Source organism: Notolepis coatsorum (assembly GCF_963971535.1).
Source record: "Notolepis coatsorum genome assembly, chromosome: 3".
NCBI classification, from domain to species: Eukaryota; Metazoa; Chordata; class Actinopteri; order Aulopiformes; family Paralepididae; genus Notolepis; species Notolepis coatsorum.
The window spans coordinates 181,267,052-181,285,882 of NC_140167.1; the positions used below are offsets into that span (position 1 = coordinate 181,267,052).

At 45.0% G+C, this 18,831-nt stretch overlaps 1 protein-coding gene across 1 annotated transcript in view; it reads right to left on the reverse strand.

Annotated features, from left to right (window-relative positions):
* Positions 1 to 18,831, reverse strand: part of slc49a4 (solute carrier family 49 member 4) — a 221,850-nt gene that overhangs the window by 41,328 nt on the left and 161,691 nt on the right. The window contains 1 exon segment of the mRNA XM_084309797.1: positions 101 to 283. Coding sequence (XP_084165923.1) covers positions 101 to 283 — 183 coding nt within the window.

An 18,831-nucleotide genomic window follows, 5' to 3' on the forward strand; every position in this document is an offset into this window, starting at 1 on the left:
AAAGGGTTAACCGTTTTGGTAGTGCGGCAGTGAAAGGGTTAAATAGAACATGAGGCAGTCCCCCCCCCCCCCCACTGTCCCATCGGTGCCGTGACCTCACCTGTGCAGTAGAAGGTGAGGAAGAAGAGGAGCAGCCCGGTGACCAGGTTGCCGAGGAAGGTGACGAGTCCACACGTGATGCCCTCGGGCGCCGGGTACACCGTCTCGATGAAGAGCTCGAAGAACATGGGCACGCTGCTGTTGATGAAGATGCCCACCAGGATGCAGGAGGTGTACAGGGTGGCTGCGGAGGGAGGACAGGGGGGGGGGACTTTAATCACCACAAACCCACCGACACAGCCGGGGAGCAGAATGGGTTTTGTGTTTGATTTGTCGCTACGGTGCCCTTTCTGGGTTGTAAATGGACTGCATGGTAAATGCACTGCATTTATATAGCGTCTTTATCCATTTTACATTTAGTCATTTACTTGCAGGTTCTGTACAACAAGTCAGCAAAAAGCGGTACAACTCCTGCAGCTAAGGGTAAGTAAGATTGTTTGTCGAACAGTGTCGAACTTGAGTGCTACAGTCTTGAGTGCATAGTAGTATAGACATAATATTATATTATATTAATTATATCAAGGTAGATTCCTAAGTAGCGCATAAGTAGACTGTTATCAGCAGACATAAGAAATTAAGCTACTAGGCAGGTTAGTGGACTGAACAGCAGAACAGTGTTCTGTCGCATTTCACTGAACCAAGTAAATAAGCACACGTCCTTCAACCCCACTGGTTCTAAATCTGGTCATCCATCATCATTCAGGCATTGCTTCCCCTCCTAGCCCAGCTACTGGTACCTCCTCCCCTCCTAGCCCAACCACTGGTACCTCCCCTCCTAGCCCAACCACTGGTACCTCCCCTCCTAGCCCAACCACTGGTACCTCCTCCCCTCCTAGCCCAACCACTGGCACCTCCTCCCCTCCTAGCCCAGCCACTGGTACCGCCTCCCCTCCTAGCCCAACCACTGGTACCTCCTCCCCTCCTAGCCCAACCACTGGCACCTCCTCCCCTCCTAGCCCAGCCACTGGTACCTCCTCCCCCTCCTAGCCCAACCACTGGTACCTCCCCTCCTCCTAGCCCAACCACTGGCACCTCCTCCCCTCCTAGTCCAGCCACTGGCACCTCCTCCCCTCCTAGCCCAGCCACTGGCACCTCCTCCCCTCCTAGCCCAACCACGGGCACCTCCTCCCCTCCTAGCCCAACCACGGGCACCTCCTCCCCTCCTAGCCCAACCACGGGCACCTCCTCCCCTCCTAGCCCAACCACTGGTACCTCCTCCCCTCCTAGCCCAACCACTGGCACCTCCTCCCCTCCTAGCCCAACCACGGGCACCTCCTCCCCTCCTAGCCCAACCACGGGCACCTCCTCCCCTCCTAGCCCAACCACGGGCACCTCCTCCCCTCCTAGCCCAACCACTGGCACCTCCTCCCCTCCTAGCCCAACCACTGGTACCTCCTCCCCTCCTAGTCCAGCCACTGGCACCTCCTCCCCTCCTAGCCCAGCCACTGACACCAGTAAAAGACTGTACGATGGTTAGTCTGTTTTTTTTCTTCTTCATTTCAGATCTTGATTGAAGAACTGTTCAGCCAAAGTGCTTTGCAACTTATGCCTCAAATTCACCCATTCACTCACACTTTCACACGGCGAAGGCGACTGTGCAAGGTGCCAAGCTGCTCATCGGGAGCAGTTAGGGGTTAAAGTGCCTTACTCAAGGACACTCACGGAATCAAACCGAGATACTTGTGATTACCAGACGACCACTCTACCTCCTGAGCCACCGACACCCTGGCAGTGTCCTCGAAGCAGCACTTTTAACCGAGGTCCATGAGCGAGGCCACCTTTTACTGAGCAGCAGTCGTGTAATATGTCACTTTCACAGAGGCCTCCGGCGCCAACCAGTGTTCTTTCTCTTTCTCTCTACTGTCGCTGTCCATCATCCTTGGGCGTCTAGTCCTCCGCATACTCATCCTGTACTAATGTTTTAAGAAGAGGGCATGGATTGGGGTGTCGTGGTGGCTCGCCATGCTAAACACGTATTCCTGACACTCCGCGTTGTGAGCGAGCGGCAGAGCGGCAGGGTTCTATTTCAGTGGCATTTCGCTGGAGTGTCGTGCCTCCAAACTGTGGCTATTAGTGGACTTCTACGTTTGATGCATCTCTGATACCAGCACCTGGGTTCTCGCAGTATGTCAGGAGCCGGTGTACGGCTCATGCCGTGTCATCACAACATCGTAGGTTTACTTCCGGTGTGCCATGTTGCATGTCATCCCCCTTCTCTCTCCCCCATTGTCCAATATAATTAATCAGAAAGGCCCAAATGGAAGTCAATTGAGTTGAATCTAGTGGAATCACTCAGCACATTGATCTTCTCCAGATATAAAAAAGCACAGATCAAAATACACAATTACTCTATATATAACACATTTAAAATCTGGAGGGAAATATGTAAAATTAATAAAATTAAGGAACAAGAAATGATCTGCTTAAGACAAATAGCATGGGACCCAGATTTTTCTCCAAACAGTATTGACGGTTTTTTTTAAGACATGGGAAGCTAAGGGTCTCATACGTTTCTATCAAATGTACAATGAAGGAGTGGATTCTTTTGAAAAATGTAGCTAATAAATATGCCTGTCCTAGTAATCACTTTCACCGATACCTGCAAGTAAGAAGCTACTTAAGAGAAAAAGTCCAAATTAAAACTCTTGAAGATCTCCACCCCCTACTGAAATACATGATAAAGACTCAACAAAGCCATAACCTCAAAAACACAACTGGACAAATCTACAAAATGCTCCAAGAAAACAAAATTGAAGATTTAAGCTATATTAAAAATAAATGGGAGAAGGAACTGAAAACAAACATACCAGATAAGGAGTGGAATCAAAGCTTTAAAGATATCTTCCATTACATAAAATCACCCTTTTGGCATGAGTATGCTTGGAAAATAAATATGAGGTACTTTAGAACACCATCGAGTATGTCCAAATACGCACAAAATGATCCCAGCTGCTGGAGGGAGTGTGGGGAGAAGAATGCTGACCATACACATATTTTCTTTACATGTAAAAAAAAATTCAAATCTACTGGTCAGATATTCTAGACATAATGGAACAGATGTTTGAGGAAGTGGGTATAGAAAAACATGATATACTCTTAGGAACACGCCCCAAAAACCTACAAAAAGAAGAACTATACCTTTTTTTTATTTTGAGAGCTGCAGCACTTAAACAAATTACAAGAGCTTGGAAAAAACTTGAACCCCCGAAAGTAAACAAATGGTTAGAAACTGTAGAGGACATATATAGTATGGAAAAGGTAACCTACAAAATCAATAAGAATGAAAATATGCTGGGAAAAAGATGGGGTCTCTTTAAACTATGGAGGGGTACTAGTTGACAGACAGATCAGTCTTTAAGGAAGATTTTAAGTAACATGAAACAGTGATGATCTACTGATCAATTGTTGGGGAACACCCCTTAGGCCTACAGCTATACCTACAATGAAAATTCAAGCCTTTTTACTTATTATTATTATTATTATTATTATTATTATTATTATTATTATTATTATTATTATTATTATTATTATTATTATTATTATTATTATTATTATTATTATTATTATTATTATTTTATTTAAATTTTTAGTTTTTTGGTTGGTTTCTTTTTTCTATTAATTTCTTATTTGTTTGCTGTTATTATTGTTGTTGTTGTTTGTTGTTTTTCTTGTGTGTGTGTGTGTGTGGGGACGGGTAGGGATGGATGTTGGATGTGTGCCGGTCCGGGATCTATGCTGGTGCTCGCCCCTTTGTTTGTGTTTTTGTCTCTTGTTTTTTGTATGGGTGATGGGTAAAAAAAAAAAAGGTGTCAAGATTTGGAATATGCGTATGTACATTTGTGTGTGTATGTACGTATGTAAGTATGGACAGGTGCAGTTGTGTATGTGGGTACACTTACTATACCTAAATGTAAAATGTTTTTCTTTGACACAATAAAGTATAAAAAAAAAAAAATCAGAAAGGCCCTAAGGAAGACGCGTTTTTTGTGGGCATCCCGTAGGTAGTGGTTCATGGGGCGTGTTCCAGGCAGATGGGTATGTATCAAAGATTTCAGACTAAAGCCTCTTTTGCACATGGACTGGTATGTGCAAACGCAAACGTTGAGTTTACCCTCCCAGCACCCAAGTCCTATGTCTGCGTATTGACCAACTGAGCCCATGTGGGAACAAAAGCAGATCATTGTTTGCAGAACTCACACAGCGAGCGAGGGGGCGTGTTGATTGACGTAGACTAACCATGTTCATTACACAACGATGTTGCATACAGTTGGTATTTTCCCACTGATAAGTTAAATGAAAAAGTTAAATGAAAATGTGTGGGTTGTGGATAAAATATAATATCTGTTTATCTTCATTCTCTTCATTTTCATTCCCAACCTAGACACACAAGGTGTTCATCAATATTTCAGTGGGTTTGTGAGGTGCGCCCGATATGTTCCAAAAAAGTTACAAAAGGTGTGGAGAAAACTGCAGTCGTACATTTATATTAAATGTGTGCTTCTCACAGTGTTTTAGCCTGTCTGAAACCAGTATTAAGTGGGCATCATGTGTTAAATAGGTCAGCCTTTGCTCAATAATGCTTTGAAATTGGAGATGGTTGTGGATTACAGAAGGAACCCAGCCCCACTCAACCCCATCACCCTGTGTGACTCCCCAGTGGACACTGTGGAGTCCTTCCGCTTCTTGGGAACCATCATCTCCCATGACCTCAAGTGGGAGCTGAACATCAGCTCCCTCCTCAAGAAAGCACAGCAGAGGATGTACTTCCTGCGGCAGCTGAAGAAATTCAACCTGCCAAAGACGATGATGGTGCACTTTTACACAGCCATCATTGAGTCCATCCTCTCCATCACAGTATGGTACGCTGCAGCCACGTCCAAGTACAAAGGAAGGCTGCAGCGTGTCATCCACTCTGCTGAGAAGGTGATTGGCTGCAATCTGCCATCCCATCAGGACCTGTACGCCTCCAGAACTCGGAAGCGTGCAGGTAAGATTGTGGCCGACCCCTACCAGCCCGGTCACAACCTGTTCGAGCCACTCCCCTCTGGCAGGATATATTCTATTCTATTGTGCTTAACTTAGCTCATATTTCATTTTACTTTACTCCACCACTTTATTGTATTATCTGTCTGTTAATGTCTGTCCGCTAGGGCTGGACGGTATGGTCTAAAATTGGTATCACAGTATAATTTGAAGCATAGATGGTAACGGTATATATCACGGTAGGGCTGAACTATTAATCGATTTTAAATCGAAATCACGATTTGAAATGATGCAATAAAAAATCGCAAAGCCTGCATTTTTTTTAATTTTTGTTTTACTTTGATATTTTTCTTTGATCCCTGTTCTATACGGTCAGCCGGAGCCCTCTAGGTGTCCCTGGCTCATCTGCCTACGTTGGAATTGCAATGACGATCGAATCTCACCAGGTGGCAGTGTCACCTACCTTTTGAACTGGAATGGCTTGGTGTGGATACACCTAATCTCTTTTTTTTGCAAGGGCTCCTCCTCCTCGGAGACAGACCGACACAGCGATCGCCTCGAGAATTTATAGACGAGTATAGACATATACACGGGTAATCGTGATGGCGATCACTGGGAATTATTCTTTTTGTGTCGTTACCGGACGTAAAACATACTCGACAAACACAATCGCAGTTTCTAGTTGAAACGACCCCCCCGCCCCCAACCTTGATGATTTTGTGAAGGCACATATGTACATGGTATATACCTTTGATTTGGGAGTATTTGGGGTTTCAGGCGATCAACCAGAAGATTTTGGGCTTATTGCATATAACTCGTCATATCTCGCGATCTATGGAAAAAGACTGGATTATTTTGGAAATGGGCGATGTTTAGCGTGTAATAAACTTCAAACTACAGTGTGTAGAAATGAACTGATTAGTCATATGGTCAATAACGCTGGCGCCAGGCGGTACAGATGGGTTAAGTGGGTGGCCACCAAAGAGTTAAGGGAGCTGATCCAGGATCAACAGGACTCTGAAAAAGGCTCGATTAACACAGGCCCTGGATCCGCATCATTAGAGCGAAGCACAGAGACACCATGAGAACAAATCCCACCGCAGGCTCCTCTCCGCGGGGCTCCTCGCCGTCACGTATGCAGCACCGGTATCAACAGGCCTGGGCTTTGATAATGAGCACACAATGGTGTTTCGGCAGCGGGGGGTGGATGTGGGAAAAAACGGCAGGCTTAAGTCCCCGCTGTGAAGCCTGGCTCCGTCGCTCGCTTTAATTCTCACAAATAATCAATTCAGGTCATCCGTTTCAAAGGCGTGTGGAAATTAGCAGCGATGCCATACAATAGAGCTGCCAACGGTGCTTCTTTATGAGAGAGTGTGTGAGTGAGTGGGTCTAAAAGATTGTGTGTGTGTAAAATATTGTTTGTGTGTATTCATGTTTGTGGAGTGCTACAAGTGGGTTCAATGTGTGTGATTTGGCCACTCTAACATGGTCTGTTCTCAGCTGTGGAGCCTGGGGTATAGTATAGTATAGTAGAGAGAGAGAGAGAGAGAGAGAGAGAGAGAGAGAGAGAGAGAGAGAGAGAGAGAGAGAGAGAGAGAGAGAGGGGGAGAGAGAGAGAGAGGAGGAAGTCATGCACAAGATGAGCTCCTGATTTAATATCTAACCTGTGATTGTTAAGAGAGAGATAAACATTTTGGACAAGATAAATACCATCACAAAGAAGGCAAAATGGCATCCAATGTAATAAAAAAAGTCAACCAACGAACGCGATTCTTGTACCGGATCTCCGCTCTGGTAAACAAGAATACCCTGAAGACTCTAGCAGGAGCACTCATTCAAGGGTACTACGACTATGCTTGCACCTCATGGTACCAAAGCACCTCAAAGGCACTAAAAAACAAATTACAAACATCTCAAAACAAGCTAGTCAGACTACTACTTGACCTGACTCCTAGAACCCACCTCACCCCTGCCCACTTTGACAACCTAGGATGGCTTAGAGTAGACGACAGAGTACAGCAACTTGCAATGGGCCTGGTCTACAAGATACACTACGCGACCAAGGTACCCATGTACAGTACATGTCAAAATACTTCCCAAAGGTCAGTGAATACCACGATCACAACACCAGAGGGAGCTCCACAAATCATGTAAAACCCAGATTCGGATCAAACAAGGGACTAAACACGTTTCGCAATTATGCCACATCAATGTGGAACGCCCTGCCTAAAGCTGTAAAGGAATGTGAATCACTACCCACCTTCAAAAACACTCTCAAAAAACACCTACGTGAGACTGCAATTCGAAACTGGCCCCTACAAATGTCCTAACCTAGTTGTACAGTAAATGACCAAGTAAGGCTTTGTCAATATTCCAATGTACAGTGTAAAATGTGTGTGTGTCCCCTTCCCAACCCCCCCCCCCCCACCTCCAATGTACAGCCCTCACCCAACCCACCCAACCCCACCCCACCCAACCAACCTCCTCCAATGTACAGTTTCTATGCCAAATGTATATACACTCCTTTTCTGGACACTTTTGTATCACAAACAGTACTGTATTTGCAAATCTGATATGTCATAAATGTATAGATGTAGCAGTACTGTCTATCTGTATGTCATGTATGTCATATATGTTATGATGAATTGAAAATGGGGGACCCTGATGTAAACAAGTCGAAAGTCTTTCTCTGGTCTGCATCCCCTTAACAATTGTATGTATTGAGCTGTACTGTACTGTACCCATTCTGCAATCTGTTAATAAACTTTTCAATCAATCAATCAAGGCTGTTATATTATATATATATATACATGTAGCTGGGAACCTCAGTGTGTGTCTATTTAGCTAACTTTGACCTGCTAAGTAAAGCTAGCTAACAGTACTGGCTAGCTAGCTAGCTCCAACCTACACAGGCTGTTTCCTACACCTCGAGTCCCAGCCTCCAAACCAAAAGAAAATAATAACACACTGCAAAGAGCAAATCGATTTTTATATCAAACCAGGTAGGAAATATAACTGTAAGCTATAAAGCTGAAATGAATGTACTTTATACTGTTAGCTACTAGCTTAAAAATATCGTTTTTGCTAGCTATAAGACTGTTTCTATAGCATATTTAGCTAGGAAACCTCAGGATAGGTTTACATATCCACCATAAATAAGGCTGCTATATCTGTATAGATCATATTTAGCTGGACAACCTCAGGGTGGGCTAGCTAGAAAAAGATCGTTTTTGCTAGCTATAAGGGGATCATCCCTATGTTCCCCGGGTCCTATGTTCCCCGGGTTCTATGTTCCCCGCTTTGATTGATTAATAGATTGAACATTTTATACATTTTTATTATTTTATTAATTATTAATGTCCGCCTTGTTTCGAATGGTTAAGCTTAGGCCCTCGTTCGAACTGGTTAAGGTTAGAGTTTGGAATCAGGGCTGGTGGTCTAAAATTTTCAATCTATCAATCAATGAAAGCGGGGAACATAGAACCCGGGGAACATAGGACCCGGGGAACATAGACATGCTCCCGCTATAAGACTGTTTCTATAGCATATTTAGCTAGGAAACCCCCAGGATAGGTTTACATATCCACCATAAATAAGGCTGCTATATCTGTATAGATCATATTTAGCTGGACAACCTCAGGGTGGGCTAGCTAGAAAAAGATCGTTTTTGCTAGCTATAAGACTGTTTCTATAGCATATTTAGCTAGGAAACCCCCAGGATAGGTTTACATATCCACCATAAATAAGGCTGCTATACCTGTATAGATCATATTTAGCTGGACAACCTCAGGGTGGGCTTAGTTACGAAGTCGTCGTCGTTCCCCCAACAGTTTTTTTTTAAACGCTTTATTGAAAGTGCATAAATTGTTTTTAACTTGTTTCTCTGCACATAACGTAAATTGTTAAACTAGTGCTTCAGCTTCTGTACCATCAAGTATGGTAAAGCAACAGTCTATGATGCTCACAGCATTAGAGCAACCAGCCAGTGGTTTTACAAAACCAGTGTATCACATCTAACAAATGCAGGCTGAACTATTCAATTATATCAACTGTAACTATTAAATTGTTTTTATAAATGTCTCTCTATAAACATACAATCAGTCTCTCTTTAACATGTAAATTAACTGTAAATCTGGCAAATAAGAGCTTTTGCTCTGCCACCATCAACCCTCCTGTACCTAGTCGAAGCGTCGGCTAGTGTTGTGATTCCAGATGCTTTCAATGCAATTGGATGTGCTGTTTTTAGCGGTAGACAGTATTTTGTTTCCTCCGCCGTGAAGTAGTGACTGAGGCTACGCTTAGACGAGCGTTTTGGGGTGGAATTCTGAACAGAAACCGCAAAAGTCATCTTGCGGTTTCACTTTTAATTTTGCCAAGCGTTTTGGGGTGGAATTCTCCGACGACGGAGCCCTGCTGTCACACGATTGGCGCATATGTCACATGACGTGCTGTGAAGACCCGCCCTACTCTGCCTCTGATTCACAGACTGTGGATGGGGAATGTGATTGGACCAAAACAGAGTCACTCACAGACAGAGGGACCAGTCACGCCGCGGGACACATTCTTGTATTTAACCCTTTCACTGCCACACCACGTCACTCCCAAAAGAAAAACAGCTCAAAATGTATTTTTGACTGTCGAAAACGAAATTAAATACTGCATTCCGCCTGCATTATGAATTTATGATGAGATAGTAACGAAATAGTAATGCACAGCCACTTGGACAAGTAACTGCAATCAGATTACTGGCTTTTAAAGATTAACGCGTTAGATTACTATTTTCGGGGAAAAGTAATCAGATTACAATAACGCGTTACTTAGTAACGCGTTACTGGCATCACTGGTTGTTAGCTGTTGTGCGTAATCACGTCATCACGTAACGTTGGTTGTTGTTAGTGAGTGTGCTGAGCCGAGGCTGAACGGAGCCAAGCTTGGAAAATCGATATATCGAAACTTTGCGACCACGTTTCATGTTTATTTCGAGGAAATAATTTATCGCGATAGTTATCGTTATAGTTTTATCGCCCAGCCCTACCCTCACCCCTCCCAACCCTCCCCCACTGAGCCCCCACCACCCAGCGAGGATGCAACCGAGAGAGGCCTTCTAGCCCCCCGGGCCCCCTGCTCCCCCAACCCACTCACCACCGAGCCCCCACCACCCAGTGAGGATGCAGCCGAGAGAGGCTCTCAAGCCCCCCAGGCCCCCTCCTCCCCCAGCATCTCACACCGTCAGCCCACCACCCTGAAAAAGGACACTGAGGTTGCTATCCTAATAGACTCAAATGGCAAGTTCATCCAAGAACAAAAACTTTTCCCCAACACAAAAGTGTCCAAAATCTGGTGCCCCACATTAGAGGATGCACTGCAAATCCTTGTGCACCCCGAGTTTGGCACACCAGGCCATATTATCATCCACACTGGCACCAACAACCTGCGGGAGGAACAGGAAAAGGTTGGTTGTCTGGTCACCAGAGTAGCAGAGAATGCAGCTGTGACCTTCCCAGACTCACGCATCACCATCTCAACCTTGCTACCCCGCAGAGACTTTCACCCCAAGACCATCAATAGGGTGAACGCTGACATCACCAGAGGATGTGCCTCACTCCCAAATGTACACGTTGCACATCATATATATATAACGCCTGAGCACCTGTACGACCACTCCCACTTAAAAAAGCAGGCAGTGGGCATGTTTACAAAAACACTAAAAGATGTGGCACTGGGCCGTCAAAGCCTCCACCTTACACCAGCCAGAGGACCTCCCAGGGACCCCCACTACGCCTCAGACCCCATCAGGAGCCAAAGACCTCCCAGGGACCCCCACTACGCCTCAGACCCCACAAGGAGCCAAAGACCTCCCAGACATCCATCCAGACCCAGCGCACCCCACAGACCCCCCGCTTCACCAGAACATCACCAGCTCCAGCAGCACAACCAGACTGGCCCTGGCCCAGGCTACTACCCCTCAACAAACCAGAGACTCTACCAGAACCAAGAGCCTGGCCCTCTGCCCCTTCCCAGCCCACAGCATGAAGAACCACACCAGGCCCCACGCAGCTACGCAGAGGCCCTCCAAGGAAGAATGAACTATGAAGGAATGAGTGAGATTAAACAGCTCCTCCAGTACATCTGCACTAAGCTGAACTAGTCTCATAATATACACACACACACACACACACACACACACACTACTCGAATCATTTACGCATTACTTAATTAAGACAACATCTGTTAGTTAAAAAGAAAAGCTAGTTAAAAGCCGAATTAGTATTGATACTTTATATTGCTGAAAGAACATTTTACATATTGTTCAAAATGCATCAGCTCTAACATGTTCTCAATAGCCAAACACACACATTTACAAAATACAGTAAACACCGCATTTTATACAGTTCAATGTCCGTACAGTACCTCTCTTGACAATCCAGTAGTTACTGTTTTATATGCTGTAATATTTGATGTTTTATTTTATGATGATATTTTGTATGTACTTTGATATCTGTTTTGTAATCCATGTCTATGTTTAATATTAATCATTTGCTTTGGCAACATGTAGAAGTACGTCATGCCAATAAAGCCATTTGAATTGAATTGAGAGAGAGAGAGAGAGAGAGAGAGAGAGAGAGAGAGAGAGAGAGAGAGAGAGAGAGACAATACATCAGAATGTATACTGCAAAAAACAGAACAGCAACTCAAATCAAGAAAAATAAGACAAACTTCACATCAGAACAAAACCAAAAACCAACTCCAACTCCTCCACAACTGTACACAACACCCACTTGTAACATTATCATCTCAAACTCTGCTACATTGCTGGTCAACTTGTAAAAATGAAAATCCGTTCGTAACCTTGCCTTTACCATACCTCTAAACAAAATAGTGGTATCTACCAGCACTGAATCCTCAATCTTTTTCCTCCTACTTAGATAAATGGCCATTTTTGCCTGACCCAGCAGGAAGTTGAAGAGCTGACATTTTAACCTCCTCTTCCTGCTGTACCTGTACCCCAAAATAAACATCTCTGGAGTAAGATGTTCATCAAACAGCACAAACATGCGGGTCAGGAACTGAAAAAAAACCAAGAGCCTGTCACACTTTAAAAAACAGTGAAAAACTGTTTCCCTCTCTGTGCAGAAAGGACAGGTGTCTTCAACATCAGAATTAATCACAGAGACAAAAGCGTTCACAGCAACTGCACCATGTAAAATTCTCCATTGTAAATCCCCAACCCTCTTAGTTAACGGTGGTTTGTACAGTGCTCTCCACTCAGGCCTCTGAGCCTCCTGTAGGCCCAGATGAGCTCTCCATGGAGTGTCAACCCTATCCTTCAGCCTGTTTTGGTTCAACACTTTAACACACAGGTAGTACATAGCTTTGCCCACCATGGTGCTCAGCCTGCAATCAGCAGCACTGCTCACCTCTAACAGACAACCATCACATTTAAAAATAGGGATAAGTTTCACCTCAGGAAAAGAATCATTTACAGCAGGCAATAACTGACCATTACAATAATCAACACACATTTCCAGTTCATTATCAGTCAGCTGCTGTTTCCAGCCTCCCAATAGGCGGCCCATCACCCTGACAGACCTTGTGCCCAGCTGTGAGGCCAGACCGGCAGCATTATCAAAAAGGGGACCGCACACCTCCAGCACATTACCCAACATGAACATCTTCGCCTCACACAGCCTTTGCCTCAGTGCTGGCTCGGCCCCACCCTGAAAACGAGTCCCATGAACCACCGGCTCCCTCAGAAGTCAGTACAAAGAGCCACCGTCCTTCAGTCTCTCTTTCGTAAACAAGCCCCACACTGTTAACACTTTGGCTGCCGGAAAACGCCTAAACACGTCATTCCCGGCCATGCTCAAGTTGCCGAAGACGCTTTACAGCGTCTTTAATATCAATATTTCAAAAATCTGGGATCGGATTCATATGTGACCGAGTCCAGGGTTTGTGCCTACAAGTCTCCATTTTCATTTTCCAGATTTTTCCAGATTGTGAAAGTACAGAATGTAAGCTTTCAAATGATGTGTCATACTTTGAAATCTGAGAATGTTTTGAATATCATATATTCATTTAAATCTTGTAAAACAGTCTGTTGTCTAGAATACTCAAGGGGAGAAAACGCCTCTCAAAGATGTTCACACTTCAGCTAGTTTGGGGGGGGGGGGGCGTGGACAACTACCCTCACCTGAATGCGTCCATCGTTAACGTTAATGACTCTCTCTGTGTGAATGCCTTTACTTGGCTCTGTGAATCTGAATCCCAACGCACAGCTCTATTCAGATGCAAAAATGAACCCAGCCCCCACCTCTCCTCTGTGGAGAGCACAAACTGTGTTTCAAAACAGCCTTTTTTAAACACAGAATTCTTACAATTAGAGTTATTATATCTGTTCGCTGTTGTACTAAATATGTTCTTCAACTCTCGAACTGTAGTTATATAAAAAATTTAAAAAAAAAAATTTATTGTGTCTATCTGTCATTTCACCCTGGCGACTTGTAGGCATCATCACCAGACTGGGTCACATATTTCCCCTCCGCTGGCCTGAGATCCACCAGGAGGACCCACTGAGCTCTCTGGCGGTTCAGGAGCGCCATCTGGTGGCCGATCGGCGCAATCGCTTAACAGGAAGTGCTATGGAGATTGTGCTGGTCGGCCGTATTACTTCCGGGCACTAGCTATAGGTTCCGGGACTCGATCTCGACACACTACATAGCGATCGATTGCCAATAACTCGATAAACAACATGATTTGGACGTATATACCATTATACAAGCTGGAGATGGACCGGGTAAATCGACATCCCATAATGGTAAAATTTCTACTCTACGATGATCGCCCAACGGCGCGCGGAGACTGGGGTGAGTTTTAGCGTGTAAAGTTACCGTCTTCGATACTAACTGCTATTATCAACATTTGACCCACATTAGATGATTGGTATAACGCTGCCCACGGAATTATAAACGCCCCCTAGCCCATCCGGTCAACATCAGATGACGTGTAGTAACTTCTAGAAGTACGTCTAGTTGGAATTTTTTATATCGCGCTGATTGCCATAAAACTGTATTGCATCATCAATATAATGTATTTGGGGCTATAGATCACGTTCTGGAGAAAGCTGCAGAAAGAGATGAAAACATACTTATACATTAGACCATACTTTACTATGAATATGTGAATGAAAAAGTTTAACGTTGCTACACAATGAACAATACATATAGGACTTTGAATGGGCCCTAATAATGGCAATGTAGCAATAGAATTTAAAAAGTTATAGCCCTGCAAAGAAGGGGACTTTCTCTATAGACAAATAGAGCCGGCAACCTACGGTTGATAATGAATTTAACCCATGGCAGCCAAAGTGTTAACAGTCCCTTGTAGAAACGGGGCAGGTTTTTCATTGTACATCCCTTTAAATCCATGAGGAACATCGGCTCAGCCAGACTTAGCCCACCACACCGCTCCAGTATGGCTCGGGCCACAGGTCTCCAGACCAGATCAGCCGGTCCTGTCAGGAGTCTCTGAATGAAACGGAGCCTGAACGCAGCTCCCCTACTTGCCAAGTTGACAAGCCCCTGTCCCCCTTCCTCCTTGGGCAGGAAAAGGACACTCTGCGGGACCCAGTGCAACCGGTCCCAGAAGAAGTCCACCATCAACCCCTGCACCTTAGACAGTAGGTTCAGCGGCGGGTCCGTACATGCTAGCCGATGCCACAGCATGGAGGACACAAGATTGTTGATAATAAGGACCCGACCTTTCAGCGACAGTTTTGGAAGAATCCATTTCCATCGCTTCAGCCGGCCCTCCACTTGCTCCACCACACCGTCCCAATTCTTGGAAGAAAATACCTCATCCCCAAGATAAATCCCCAAGTACTTTAGGCCTCCCCTCTTCCAAGTCAGGCCTCCAGGTAACACAAGTCCATCAATTGGCCCTTTACCCACTGCTAAGGCCTCACTCTTCTACCAGTTCACCCTAGCAGAAGAGAGAGTACCAAAAGCCCTCACATTTGAATGTACAATATTAATATCGTGCTGGGACTTTACCATAATCATGACATCATCAGCATGCAGACAGTTTGAATTTTATGTCACAACCCGGAAAAGAAAAACCCGACAAATGAGTCCTTAATCTGTGTAACAGCGGCTCTATGGCCAGACAGTACAACATTCCTGATAAAGAACAGCCCTGTCGGACTCCCCTCTGAACCTCAAAAGGCGCACTTAAACCACCGTTAATCTTAAGTACACTCTCAATGTCTCTGTACAAGACCTGGATCATAGCTATAAGCCCAGAGCTGAAACCAAAAGCCTGCATTGCTTTCCACAGGTACTGATGTTCAACTCGGTCAAAAGCCTTTTCTTGATCTAGAGAAATCAGACCAAGTTCACAACCCAAAACACCAGAGAGGTCCAAAATATCTCGAATCAACGTAATGTTGTCAGATATCAACCTGCTGGGCACACAGTAGGTTTGGTCCACATGGATGACCTGCTCCATCACCTTCCTCAGTCTCATTGCCAGTACCTTTGAGAGCACTTTATAATCGGAGCAGAGTAAAGACACTGGACGCCAGTTCCTGATGTTCTGTAAGTCTCCCTTCTTGGGCAGGAGAGTGATGACCGCTCTCCTACAGCTCAGAGGCAGCCTCCCCTTTCTCAGACTATCACTGAGGACACTCAAAAGATCCTCACCAATCACAGACCAGAGAGACTTGTAAAAATCAACCGGGAAACCGTCAATCCCAGGCGCCTTCCCACTCTGCATGCTCTGCAAAGCCTCTAGCAGCTCTTGGCCTGACAGCAGTGCTTCCAGCTCTGCGCCGTCCTCAGCTGAGACTCTAGGGAGGCCCTCAAAGAAGGACCGTGCCACCTCCGGCTCTTCTTGGTACTCAGTTCTATAGAGCTCTTTGTAGAAACCAACCGCACACTGACGGAGGTCGGCTGTCTCATGCAGCATCTGCCCAGTGTCTGACCTCAGAGAGTATAGCAGCCTCTTTTGGCCATTCTTGCTCTCCAAACCAAAGAAAAAGTGAGAAGGAACATCCATCTGGACCACGTTTTGAAAACGGGATCTAACCAGAGCGCCCCTAGCAGAGATACCCAGCAGGTCAGACAGAGCTGATTTTTTCCTTTTGAAAACTTCAATATGTTCTCTTTCTCCAGTGGAGCCTGCCAACTCCTGCATCTCCATCACCTCTCTCTCCAGAGCTCTCATAGATCTGGCCATGTCTCTTGTAACATTGAGAGTGTACTGTAGGCAAAGCTGTTTTATATGTATTTTACCTACATCCCACCACTGTTGCAGTGAACTAAAGTCACGTTTAGTTTGCCTATAGTCAGCCCAAAAAGAACCAAAAGCATCCTTAAAACCATTGTCAGCCAACAGAGAGACATTAAAGTGCCAATATGGACTTTTACACTTTACATTTTTTATAAAAATAGAACACTGGACAAGGGAGTGGTCAGATAAACCCACCGGACTTATGGAACAGCTTGTGACCACACTCATGTGATGTTCAAAACAATACAAACGATCAAGCCTGGCTAACGATAAATAATTATCCCTGGAATGAGCCCAGGTATACTGCCGCTGATTACTGTGGAGATATCTCCAAATATCACACAGTTCAATGGTTTCAACCAGTCGTATTAGACAGGCTTTAGAAGCCGCATGCGGCTCCTGATGATTCCTGTCTAACACGGGATCTTCAGTGCAGTTAAAATCACCACCCACAAACAGATACTCCTCACTACTACAAGCACTAAGAGTATCTTTTAATTTATCCAAAAACAATAACCTTTCCAACCCCACCGTTGGAGCGTATACATTTACAAAACACATCTTTACATTTTCAAATACAGCACAGAGTTTAAGCAACCTGCCTGGAATGATCTCATCAACAACACATGAAGCAGGTAGAAAATCCCTAGAAAAAAGAAAGCCAACTCCCCCACTGTTACTACTCTTATGACTGAAGAAAGCTCCCCCACCCCACTCCCTCTTCCAGTCAGATTCATTTTCAACCGTGCTGTGAGTTTCCTGAAGAAAAGTAACATTTAGCTTCTTGCCCCTGATCAGGCTGTACAGGGCAGCTCTCTTACCATCTTCTCTAGCACCATTAACGTTTAAAGACCCCAGTTTAAATTCACACATGTTTAGTATACAGCACAGCAGCAACCAAACAATAGCAAAAAAACACATTAGGCCTATACATCATCAGGACCAACAGCCTCCTCATTGATTTTTGCTCTGACTCTTGATAATATTTTCTTTAAGCGGAATCCCTCTTGGTGAGAGAAAAAAGGTAGCCCTGCGTCCTCCCCACTCCTCATGTGTATTGTGACAGAATCATGAAACTTCCTTAAATCAGGGAAAAGTTCCTCTAATTTAATAGATTTACCTTTGGTATTTTTCAAAAATGTTTTTATCTGTTCGAAAGATAACTCAGGCTGTGATAAATCACTCAAGAGCACATCCTCCTCTTCCTCACTGCTGTTACTACTGTCCTGTGACTGTGCGTCCTGTCCTTTCTTTCCTGAGCCTTGCCTCGTTTGAGAGGGGGCGGGGCTCTGCTCCTTCCTAGCTGCCTTCGCGTCCTGCCCGCCAGTAGCCCTCGAAGTAGCCCTGCTTTTCCTCTTTCGTACAACTTTTGAAAAATCCATCTCTGTCTCATCCTCCTCAACCAGTACAGACTCCGCTATCCTGGTTGCTGTACTCTTTAAATCCTCTCTCACTTCGACCTGAGTATCACTGTTCAAATCAATTAGCAGATTCCCCTGAATAGTGCTGATGCTTTGCGCGGCTTGCGCCTGCACAACATTTCCCCCGCTCTCTCCACTGTGTACCTGAGCTTTTGCAATAATTGCAACTGGCCTCTCACTCACACTTGTTTGCGCTGCTGTGCGTGTAACAGTAGGTGTACTCGCTTCAGTGCGGGCAGCTGCCGAAGGCTTATTCGCTGCTGGCTGACTGCTATCTGCGGTCTTTGTAGCCTCCGCGCCAGCAGTCGGCTGTTCACCCCTTTTCGCTGGGCATGCACGAATTAAATGACTATCTTCCCCGCATCCAAAGCACTTCATTCTGCCTGAGCTCACATGAATGTCGTAGTCAAAATCGTCCAGCCTGAATTTGAAAACTAAACTCAGTTCCTCATCTTTCTTCTTCAGAATCATATGTACTTGTCTCCTAAAAGACACGACATGTTTAACGTGACGAGAGGTCCCCCCGAGAGAGAACATTGTAATCGGTGAAACTAACTGCCCGTGTCTTGACAGTTCTTTCTCCAAAAGTCCATTTTTCAAAAACGGGGGGACATTAGATATTATAACACGTTTGGCTGGGTTCGGGGGGGTGACGAGTGGAAACACCGTAGTAAGCGTCTCCCGAATCACCACTCCACTTTCCACCATCTGATTCACTTTAACGGTAGAATCAAGGAAAATTACAACTGCTCGATTCATCCTAGAAGCTGACTTAACGCTCGCATATCCCACGACTGCGCCGATAGCCAAACAACATTCTTCCACTGAGACACCGTGGTCTGGAGAGAGTCGCAAGCCGTGTTTGCGTGTAAGTCTCTCCAAACCGGAGGGCACTCCTCCCTGCTCCGCCATGCCTGTGTAAAGGCACGACGCAGCGGCAGCACTCACCAAACAATTGTCACTTACTGTAGATACTACGGCTAAACTCAACCGAAACAACTAAAGCCAACACTCTCGTAAAAACAAACAATAAATAAGCAAT